At 37.3% G+C, this 12,504-nt stretch overlaps 1 protein-coding gene across 1 annotated transcript in view; it reads right to left on the reverse strand.

Annotated features, from left to right (window-relative positions):
- LOC131990157 (EH domain-binding protein 1-like protein 1) overlaps nucleotides 1–11,668 on the reverse strand; it is a 61,759-nt gene extending 50,091 nt beyond the window's left edge. The window contains exon 1 of the mRNA XM_059355557.1: nucleotides 11,420–11,668. Within this exon, the coding sequence (XP_059211540.1) occupies nucleotides 11,420–11,523 (104 nt within the window). The 5' untranslated portion in view covers nucleotides 11,524–11,668. The remainder of the gene's footprint in view (nucleotides 1–11,419) is intronic.
- Between the last annotated feature and the right edge of the window lie 836 nt (nucleotides 11,669–12,504).

A 12,504-nucleotide genomic window follows, 5' to 3' on the forward strand; every position in this document is an offset into this window, starting at 1 on the left:
ATTTTCTTTGACCCTTTATAACATAAACAATCTAAAGTCACTGTTTAATAAGAATTTATAATCTTTTTAAAAAATTTTAAGGTATTTTCTGACATTTTTAGAGACACTGTGAGCAAAATTCATTACCGTAACACCGTAACACAAAAAGTGTTACGTTTTTTTTGGCAAGCACTTAAATATGCTAAAGGGTGGCTGGTACACAACAATTCTATCATTACCGTAACATTTAAACATTTTTTCTCGCCAATTTTCATTCTGTTCTTTATGCATTGTTAAAAACCATTATGTTTGATTATATTCTGTCAAATTATACAAATGTATATTTATTTTTAGAAAGTTTCTTAAATATTTATTGTATATAAGTGTGTGGAAATCATGACATTTTTATCTGGACGCATTATAGTAATGAATTTGTTAATCAAAAATATGTTTAAAAATATATTAAATATTATTTAAGCACAAAACAATGAATTGTGCCTCATTATGGCTATATTGTTCATTCATATAAAAGTGAAATATACTTAGTTTAATAAAGTATGTCCTTATAATCTTCACAGACATAGCTTAGACTGGTTTCATGAGAATCACCCTAAAGCTACAGAGAGGATCTGAAACTAAAAGACCTAAGGCTGAAATAACGCTTCAAAGTAAGGCTAAATTCTTAGTGAGGGAACAACTGACATGACCAATTTCAGAGGAGGCCCTTGACCTCTGACCTCAAGATATCTGAATAAAAATGGGTTCTACAGGTACGCATGAGTCTCCCCTGTACAACAATACCTCATGCTAACCCCATGCAGTTAGGGGGCAGAAAACATGCTGTTTTTCTCATGAAGGATATATGTGTTATTTTGCCTATTGTTTTGAACATTTCTGCATACTGGGGCCCTTTAACAGTCTTGGAATCGTATAAAGTGGATATAACTGGAAAGCTGAGAATTATTTTCATGTGTGATGATCCCACTCCCCATAGTAGACCTTTCATTGTAGTTTTTAGAGCATTTTTTAAACTTGATTTCACTGTTTGAGCTGCTGTGACCTCGAGGATAATAACAACCTCATGAAACAATCACAAATTAGAGACCTGGAGCAGAGTTGTAGTAAGAAGAGGTAAAGCCCCAGCACAACCCACAGAGGTCTTTACAATTATTGTGTTCAGTTATTATGAGTCATCTCTTTGGGACTGTGTGAGTGTACAGAATGAGATTAGCTGACAACTCCTTCACTCTCCGATTGGCTTTATTGCTCCTGTTAAGATGGGTGATCGACAGAATACACTGCCTTCTCATTCATTTCAATGAGATCACTGTTGATATTCAATTAGATATGTGCAAGAACACATTCCTAATTTTTGAGAGGTCAAAATACCTGTTACTGTGTACTTTAAAGTTTTAGTGGTAAAATTAGTAGCTAGTAGAAATTCATTATTGCTCTGTAGAAAATGTGGTGTCTGTAACTTTAATGAACAGTTCCACTTTTTTTCAAATTTTGCTAATTCACTTATCTTTCTGAAAGTGAGATGAGAAAATGTATATCAATCTCACAAATATGGATGTGGTGGGCTTATCTTAGCATAAAGACCGGTATCAGGGGGAGACAGCTAGCCTGGTTCTGTCCACAGTTCACAAATAAACCTAGCAACACCTCCAATGCTCACTGATTACCATGTTGCATCTTGGTTGTTGTGTTTTGAAAAAAATGTAAAAAAAGGACTCAATGCATTAACGCATTTAGACATGGTGGTCTGTGAACAGCGCCTCAAATGGCTGCATGTCCGGATGGCTGCCTGACTGACGACTGTATTTATACATTTTGGACGGGTTGATGGCTAATTTCGTTGTCCTAGTACTTGTTACCCTGTGCAATGACAATAAAGGTGATTCGGATTCTGATTCCCAGAACCAGTTTTCTGTTCCACAGGCTAAAAAGCCACGTCATTACATCACTGTGTAAGTCTGGAAACATTTCCGCTCTCTCAGCAAAATAATAATAACAATAGCAGACTACATCGTCTCTCTACAAATGTTGCTCATGGCTACATTGGCATCCAAACACGACTGGTACAACACATTTATGCTGCTCGTCTTGCACGCAATGGATAGTGATTATGTTCTTATTAACACTGACTGTTTGATTGGTGTTAGCCTTTGTTGTAAGCTAACGATAGCCCGCTAAGGACAGTCCGTGGCCTAGAGGTTCGCCGGTTCAAATCCCGGTACTGACAGGTCTAGGACTGAAGTGCCCTTGGGCAAGGCACCTAACCCCCCTGCACAGCTCCCCGGGTGCAGTAATGTGCTGCCCACTGCTCCTTGCATGGTGTGTTCACTTGTGTGTAAAAAAGGATGGGTTAAATGCAGAGGTTGAATTTCCCCATTGTGGGATTAATAAAGTAATCTTCTCTTCTCTAACACTAGCCGGCTAACACTAGCCCGTATCAATCACATTGCAGTTCAACAATTTAAATAGAATGAATGATAGAGGTTTTAGTTGGTCTTGTTAGTCAGATAACCTGCGCCCAGCCCATGACATAAGTGGTTCATGGTTCAAGACCAGCAAGGAGTTGGTGCCGGTCTGGAACCAGTTCTACTTTTCGAGAGCCGGTTCTTTGGCTGTTGAAAGCAAGGAACTGGTTCAAGATTCGGCACCAGCTCCGAACAGGCCCTGGAACTGCCTTGGTCAAAAAGGGACAAGAATAGGGAAAAAAAGGTGATCTAAGTGACTTTTAACGTGGCATGGTTGTCGGTCTGAGTATTTCACAAACTGCTGATCTAACATCCATCTCTAGTGTTTACAGAGAATGGCTTGAAAAAGAGAAACTATCCAGTGAGCCTTGATGCCTGTTGATGCCAGAGGTCAGAGGAGAATGGCCAGACTGGTTAAACAGTAACTCAAATAACCACTGGTTACAATCAAGCTATGCAAAGGAGCCTCTCTGAACACACAACACGTCCAAAAACTTCCGTAAAAAACAGAAGTTGTCTATTTACATTTTAGTTTCAGTACAGATCAAAAAACAAGATACAGAACATGCAAATTAGTGAGCTTTAAAAGGTGTTGGTAGGTGTGTTGTTGTTTTTTCCAACATTAAGACTAGCAGATTCCTCCTGCTTGTAGTTGTTATCGTAAGCTAGGCTAACCACATCCTGACTAGCCTTTCTGAGGTAGTTAAATTTATAAGTGTGATATGGTGTTCAGGATAAAAAAAAACCATTACATTTCTACAATCCATGTGTCAGTGCCCAAAGTCATCAAAGTAAAAAATCTCTTCTTTTTAAATTCAAGCATGTAATCAGCCCCTTTCATAGTGCTGCCCAGCAAATGTCTTGTTATATTGCTGGAAAGATATGTGCCGGCTTTTCACCTGAACCGCCGTTCATAGTGATCCCACGAAGGCATGATATTCATGCCCTTTCATAGTGCAGTCCGACGTCGCGGAACGAGGTGGGAGGATAGTGGGAGGGGCAACGGTTGACCGATATATCGGGCCGAATTTTTTGTTTTTTACTTGTATCGGCAACAGCCGATACGTGCGTGCGTTCTCCAATCAATTAGCCCATTTCACTGAGCCAACAGCAGGCAAGCCTCGGTGCAACATCTGCCGTTCTCTGGTGAGCTGCTGCTGATACCGGAAAAAAGAAAAACACATCAAATATGTGGATCATCTGAGGCGCCACCACCTCGAGGCCTAGAACAACATACACATTGTTTGATATCCAACTGTTCATATGTTTTGTTTGATTTGTTAATAAATGTTTCTTTTTTTGTTTAAATTGAGATTTGTTTAAAGTTGTTATCATTGTGTCATTTTTATCATGTAAATGGAGGAAGAAAAGGCAATATCGGCTTCAAGAATCGGCCCAAAAAAATCGTCAGCACATATCGGAACCCTTTATCGGGCGAAGAACTATATTTGGTAACTTCAGAGGATATCAAAATGGGGTTCCCATGTATCTCTGTGAGGTCGTAGAGCCACATGGATTTCTTCCAGCTAATCAGCAAAGATCAGGCTACGTCACAGACGGTGACACCATGACATTTTTGCCAATCATTATGATAACAATATTAACTTCATTGACCTTGACCTCCAAAGTAAAAATGAAAAATTTAGAAAAAAAATCTGCAAGAAACAGTTATTCTTCAATGACTTGTACGATGAGAACTTGACTATGACGGCATATTAGGGCCAAGTGTGATTAAACAATCCGGGGGGGGGGGGGCATAATATTTCGTAAATCTCGTAAATTTATTCTCAAAATATGACCCCCCTCCCCCGGTTCCCTATGTGTTTTTTTTACATATTCTGGCTGTATGTAATATTCTCCAATATTCTATAGGGTTGAAATTAGGAATTTGCAAGTATTTCAATGAGTGCCCTATTGAGGGTTAAGACTGATGTCAAAATAATCGGTATCGGCCTTAAACAACCTATATCGGTCGACCACTAACTGCAACAATCTGTTTGATTAAAAGAAGCACCAGACACTCTGTGCACAGTTAGCGTTGCTGGTTTGTTTAAAATAAATGGCGGACGCTGTGCACAGTTAGCGACGGCATCGGCAGTGCGTCGGACCAAGTGGGAGGCGTGTTTAGATGTCACGTGCGAAGTCACATATTCGGCCTTGCCGGGATGGCCCGTTCATAGTGGTCCCGCTTCCAACAGTCTGGAGGTGGAAAATTGGTGGGATTTGATCCCAGCATCCCGCTTCGGGTGCATTCATAGTGCAGGCGAGACATTACAGAGCCGTAAATGTCCCGGCATGAAATGGCACTATGAAAGGGGCTATCAATTCCAGGAACAGCTGCACCACATACTGCCGGGCTTTTGTTCTGTACTCAGAGCACCTTCATGCTCTACCGGGAGTGTTTCAGAAGCATTTTGCCTGCCTAGACGGTGACAGAGGATTTAGTGTTGACAATATTTCAGATTCAAACTCAACTAACCAGTATCTTCTCTTGTAAAATGCCTAGAGTAATCAGTAACACCTGTGGTGTCATGGATTTATTAACTGGTGGAAAATGTCCTCACCATGGTACCAGTAGTTGTGACTCAGCTCCATGCCTTACACAGGGACATGAGATTCATGTTTGTGTTGTAACTGTAGTGATAAATGTCCTCTTGTATGTAGTGTTTGTGTTTTTGCCCTCTACTGCAAACATTTACCCTAGACAAAAAGGGGAATAAAACAATCTGAACTGAACTGATCTCTAACATTTAGAAAGTAAATAAGAGTATTTTACAAAATGTTGAAGTGAGGTCAGTGTGAACCCAGCCTTCCATCTTTAATATTGTTTTCAGTCCAGAGAGTTTGGTTATGAGTGGTCTAAATTTTGATACATTTTTTGATTTAAAATAATAATTTATGTCACAGATGATAATGCATGTAAACCCTCGACATTTTACCATTTACATAAGCTAATGAAATGACACACGATATCCGGCCTCATGCTGGAGCTGGCTGCTGTGTGTTCTGTGACGTTATATAGAGTGTGAACATGTACAGACGCAGCCTCAACATGAGCTGCTCCGGTGAAAGTTGATGACTAAGGAGAAACACTGGATTTTCAATCGCAACATTATTAGTCACAAACAACAGGATTGCCTTCAACGTCTGAACTTGCTATAATGTCCTGGAGCCCTGTGTGATCTGTGTTGTCATTTCACTGTGAGTCAATACTGCAAAACATATGGAAGCCCATTTTTGACAAGACAAGATAAAAAAAGAAAAGTAGGAAATGATAACATTCTGAGACAATAAATAAAAAACTTTCTAAAATAAACTCATGAAAATTATAGTGAATCGAAACATCAACTTAGGGCTGGGCGATATGGCCGAAAAAGTCACATCCCAATATATTTAGGCTGAATATCGATATACGATATATATCCTGATATTATTATCGCAAAGTGAGAGAAAATGTTCAGTCAAAGCCCAATATGACATGTCACAAGTAGTCTGTATAACAACAGGAGTGCCCTTTTTTTAAAAATCAAAGCTCCATAAAGTGCACATTTAAATAAAAAAATATCTTAAATAAAAGCTGCAGCTTGTCTGGAGCAAGGATCACAGTGCACAATTTGAACTATATCAATATATGCGATATGGTCTAATTCCATATAACATTTGAAAATATATTGACAAATCTTTTATATCGTTATAAATAGAAGCCCAGCCCTAGATGTCACAAGTAATTTTATTGAATTTAAATAAAATGTGCAGCTGTGGCTCAGTTGGTAGAGCGGTCACACGTTAATCGGAATGTCGGTGGTTCGATCCCTGACCATGGCAAACTACATGTCAAAGTGTCCTTGGGAAAGATACTGAACCCCAAATTGAAAAAAAATGGCCAATCTTTTTCTGGAATAAAAAGAAATACAATAACGAACATTACAAAAAAACGAAATATGACAAACCCTAGTAAGAGCAGCATTTATATAGAAAGAAAGAACATTTTTTGAACTATATTGATATATGCAATATGGTCTAACTCCATGTCATATTTTAAAATATATTGATATATCTTTTATATTGATATATCGCCCAGCCCTACATCAACTAATGTAAAAATTAAAAAAATTTTTAAGGCAGTTAGTACAATCTGACAGGATTTTTGAGGCTAATACTGATATTGATATTGGAAAAATTATAAATTATTACTGGCCAATATTTGTTATTACATTAAAAAAAAACATGGTCCCATCTTCATGAAACTTGGTGGAAGGCTGTAGCAAGCGCCAATGAAGAATCTATTACATTTTGGAGTGGATCCAATTATTTTTCACTTGTGTTAACATTACCTTTAGGCCACTCCTTGGTGGAGGACTGTGCGCTCTGAGTGCATGAATACTGCACTTTGTTTGGTAAAACCAACTGCAATACTGTCATGTTGGTGATGGGCCTACTATTAACCACACTGGTCAAACCTACTTTCCTGTTTTAGCAGCTCATATTACAGTTGAAAAACTAATGTGCCATCAGCTGTCATATATGCTGACATATCCGTCAGTCTGATCAGTTTATGGATTGGGCTCCAGACATATGTCTAAATTATGATATTTGGAGTAAAAAAAATTGACTTTGTTATAATCATTTTGACATAAAAAGACAAACAAAAGTTTTTATGAATAATAAGTCCATTTTGACTTCCTTTGTCAAAAAATATATATTTCAATTATTTTATTTGCTTAGTAAAATGTATGACGTATTAAGTCATTATTGTCAGATACTGAGCCTAAATATTGTCCACAGTAGTCAAAAGCACAAGATAATAAATCAAAATTTGAACTTACCAATTAGGAATATGATACAATCATACGTCTCTACGTTTTTTTCTTTCGTATTTAAAGTTGATGTTATTCCATAGTCATAAATATCATAAATATGACAACTTTTTGCCTCAGCTAACTGTCACCTACAATAATCCTGAATTATCACATTATAATTCTTTTGACTTAAAATGTTATAACTTAGGCTTGGAATCACATCTCTTTTTAACTATTTCAAAATCTTGACTTCATTAGTCATAATATTCACTTACCCTAAGTAGGGCTGGGCGATATATCGATATAAAAGATATATCGATATATTTTAAAATGTGATATGGAATTATACCATATCGCATATATCGATATATTTCAAATTTGCGCAAATTTACATAAAAATCGCTTACAGGATTGAAATTCAGAAAATAAATGAATATAATACGTGATATTTATGATAAAGACTGGTTTTTATTTAAAAAATGAACTATAAAACAAGAAAATAATAACGAAGAATATTTCTATAGTTTGATTTTGAAAAGCACTTTGTTGTATGAGTGTGTTTAAGTGAAAAGAGACACACATTTCTTTGTGTTTAAGATATTTTTTATTTAAATATTCACTTTATGATGCTTTGATTTTTTAAAAAGGTACTCCTGTGGTTATACAGTATTTATGTTCACTTAAATAAACGGTTTCAATAAAACTACTTGTGACATGTCATATTTGACTCTGACTGAATTGCTCTCACTTTGGGCTAAAAATATATGGATCTATATTGTATATCGATATTCAGCCTAAATATATCAGGATATGACTTTTGGTCCATATCGCCCAGCCCTAACTCTAAGTATTTTTATTCATGTTTTGGCTAACATCTACCCTTGAACTCACTGTAAAAACCACTGAAAACTCATGTTTACATTGTTCCCTGTGTGAGCGTGTAATATAATACATTGTTGTATGCCCAAGGGGCGATTAAAGCTCGAGCAGAGAACAGTGTATCAATCCTCACAGTGTGTGGATAAACAGTCTATGATGAAAACTAGCAGGGACAGAAGCATGTTGATACGTGTCCATGTGTACAGAACAGAGTGACAGGAAGGTAGGCCACTATACAAGCCAGGGCTGGAGGACTGGAAACACATGCTGTCTGCACCGTGAGTAATGATAATGGAATTAAAGGAACTCCTTCAGTGCCAAGACTGACGCAGACGCAGGCCGACAGCTCATAGATTAACACGATTGTTCTTTATGACTCTGATCTAAACGTATACACTGAGTGGAGACATTTTGCTCTGGACTTTGATCTGTATGCTTCTCTTTAATTTGACACTGAATGTGTCACTTTGTCATTTTCAGCAAACATACTGTTTCCCCCAAAAGGCTGAAAGCCAGACTAATCATGACTAATCAAACACCCATGGAAATCCATCCATTGAAAGAAAGAGACATTCTACCAAACCAAATGTGGCTATACTAGGGCTGGGCAATATGGTCAATATTTTATATCTTATACAGTGTTTCCCCTACCATTATATGGGGGGCCCGCCCCAGCCACCCTTGACGATCAATTATTTTTATTTTCTATAGAGCGCCAGATCATATCATAAGGCATTTAAGGTAACCTTTCCCATATATCGTGTCCTTTTATTTTACAAACTAAATAAGCTTATGTTATTTATCCTATTTACACAATGGCATGTAATTTCTGTCTCTACATCGCTGCACGTTTACAATTCTCGTCTGTTCTCTGTATTGCGCGCGTCGGAGTTCCATGGCGGGATTCCGCCCCGGTGCACGCGCACAAACACACACGCACTGAATTTACCGAGATGTCCAACCCATTTTTCTCCGCAGCAAAACAATTCCAGTATGATAGAGAGACGCCTGAATGCCTCCCTGTCTGTATCAGTCCCGCCCCCACATCATCTCTCCATGTGTGCGTCCCGAACTAAACCATCAACTTGTCTGGGCCGGCCACAGGTGATCCAAACTGATCCAAACACACTGCTGCATACAGCGGTCGGTTAGCATTAGCTGACAATTAAAGTTGTTTTAATCACAAAAGGCTAAACTGCCTAATTGTCTGGATCACTCCCTGTCGCTAAACACATGCTGATTTCAAAATAAGAGCACAGTGTGTTAACAGAATCCACCAGAGAGTTTACAAGAAGACATATGAAATATATGATATATAATATACTGATATAAATATAATGCCTTAATATAAATATGATGCCTTAAATAAAACAAACAAGAACCTTTATTCTCCTTTACAATTATTAATTAAAATTTGCAATGATTAAGATCAGTGTATATAATGGAATAGTAGCACTAGAGTCTGCAAGGAGCTCCTAAATTTGGGCTTTTCATGGGATTTTTTTTGGGCCAGTTACTTGACTGTCAAAATGTTATGTGACGTGTTTTCTCTTATTAGGGGCATGCATGTTGGGAAATATGTGGTATCCCCCCCAAAGCTGTAAATATAGGGGAAACACTGTTATATATATATATATATATATATATATATATATATATATATATATATCAGGATAATATAAAGGATAAAATATTTTGTTCATATCGCCCAGTCCCAGCGTCCATGTCTTTGCACCTTGATAGAGCTATTGATTTTAGTGACTGATTACAAAAAAGTAATCAAAAGTAGATGCGCGCTCCGTTGTGTAAAAGAGTATCGCATTTGATATTCTATTAAATACTGACTCATTTTTAAACATTTTGAACGAATAGTTTTTGTAGTCGTCACCAACTGACTGATCAAAGTCATTTTTAACACATTGCTCCGACACATCGGTCGAGCTCAGTGTGACCGTTAGTTGTACTCCATTTAAATAATTGTAATTTAGGTTTGAGATTTTTTTTTTTAATTGTTGCACCACTTAAGTAAATTCATAGTGACAAGCCAGAAGTTTCCCTGGTGGGGTGGCACTAAAGAGGGGTGGGAGATTGAATTCATGACCTCATTGTTCGAATTCCTGGCTACGGCCCTGGTGGTCCTGATGGTGTGAATGAACCCATCCTTCCTCCACCTGTAGACCTGACACCCACCGCTGAGCCACAACTGACCAGTCTTTCCTACAACCTGCTTATTTATTTAGCATGGCTCCGGGCTGCCCTTGTTACAAGGATGCCGTACCACATGGTAACAACTAGGGCTGGGCAATATGGACCAAAAGTCATATCCCGATTTATTTAGGCTGAATATCAATAAACGGTGTATATGCTGATATCTTATTTCGAAGTGAGAGCAAATGTTCAGTCAAAGTCAAATATGACATGTCACAAGTAGTTTCATTGAAGAGTTTATTTAAGTGAACATAAATACTGTATAACAACAGGAGTACTTTTTTTTAATCAAAGCTCCATTAAGTGACATTAAAATAAAAAGTATCTTCAATGAAAATAGCCTAAGAAATAAAATAGGCCAATATGTTTCTGAAATAAATATATTTATATGAAGAAAAAAAACTAACATTACAAAATAACTAAATATGACATACCCTAGTAAGGGCAGCATTTATATATAAAGAAAGAAAAAAATAGAACTATATCGATATATGCAATATGGTCTATTTTCATATCACATTTAAAAATATATCAGTATATCTTTAATATTGATATATCGCCCAGCCCTATTAACAACTACAGAGGCTCAATGTAAAAAAGCTGAAGTAAAAGCGGAAGTAATTTACCTCCTACAGCAGCATCATTTTGATAATTTTAAACACTGAATTGGTCTAACTATTGGTCTCTACACAATAAAAAGCGTGGTCGCCATTTGAATCGACAATAATTAAAGCGTTTCATGTCAGACGTCTTAACTTTTGGGATCAGTTTGGAGTATTCGCTTCCGCCCTATATCGTAATATGATGGTAATAACAAGCGAAGCAATAATAAGTTAATTGTTATTTACAAAATGCTGCCGGCTGTGTGGTTTAAGCTGATTATAATGTGACTGATCCCTCTAATGCCATCTTGTTCTGTGGCGTACAGGACTTAAAAACCTCCATCATATTTCTGATGGAGTTTGGCATCACTTCTCTGTCACCACCTCTTTAGACAACACCTCATTAGGGGATTAGGACATATCCACTATAGCCAACTAGCTTGTTAGAAGTGTTGTCATAGTTACTTACCATTTCTTTGTGCATTCTATGGTCAATTCTTGAAATGAAGCCGCAAACTGGAACTTGGACGCCTTCTTTCCGACCCGCTGGAGCCGCTTCCACACTGAAGTCATGGCTGTCAAATAATTCTCACAAGAACGCGATGAACCGATACTACGACGGAGGAATAGTGTGTCCCCGTCCTCTGTCCCTCCGCCGGGACTTCACCGGAGGAAGCAGACGCGAGAAGCTCCACCTGTCTGTCTCCCTGACAGCTCCTCTGTGTGTGTGTGTGTCCCACTCCTCACCGGACCGGCGTCCACTTCGCAGGCTGCAAAACAAACACACGCCTCAAGCTCCAGCCAGCGTCAAGCTAAACACGACGAGGCGGAACACCGGAGTGCATGACTTTCAAAATAAAAGCTCTTGTTGAACGCAGGTTGCCACAGGCTCCCAAATGGAGTAATAAATAAATAAATAAATAAACAGGTCAATACCTCATACATCGCACATACATGTTTACCCCCCCCCCCCCCCCCCCCTTTTTTTTAAAATTATTTCTATTTATAATTCCTATTTTATTTTTATTTTTATCCTTTCTTTTTTTGTTTTTACTATATATATTATTCAAGGCAAAAAGTCAGGATTTGTTGCTTTTTTTGGCCAACACAAAAGTCTGCATCCCCGATAAATAAAATACTGGGACATTGCTACTTAGAAAAACAAAAAATTATAACAATAATAATGGTAATAATAATAATTATTATTATTATTATTATTATTATTATTAACACGGAAGTCATTTACCTCATATTATTATTATTAATAATAATAACAATAATAATACTTGTTATTATTATTATTGTTATTATTAATATTATTATTATTATTATGGCATAAATTAACTCTACACGCAAAGGAAATCCACTAACTGGACTTGAGACTACTTGAACATTACTTTTTTATTGCATTGTTATATCCTGTCTGGGTCTGGTATGTGTTATTAGTATATTTTTATTATTTTTAGGGGCTACGGATGCAAACTAGCAGCTTTGCTATAATCCCGCATGTTTACAGAAATGTTTTCGATGTTCATTAATGTGCAGTCCCTATCC

This window comes from Centropristis striata, chromosome 17, assembly GCF_030273125.1.
Source record: "Centropristis striata isolate RG_2023a ecotype Rhode Island chromosome 17, C.striata_1.0, whole genome shotgun sequence".
NCBI classification, from domain to species: Eukaryota; Metazoa; Chordata; class Actinopteri; order Perciformes; family Serranidae; genus Centropristis; species Centropristis striata.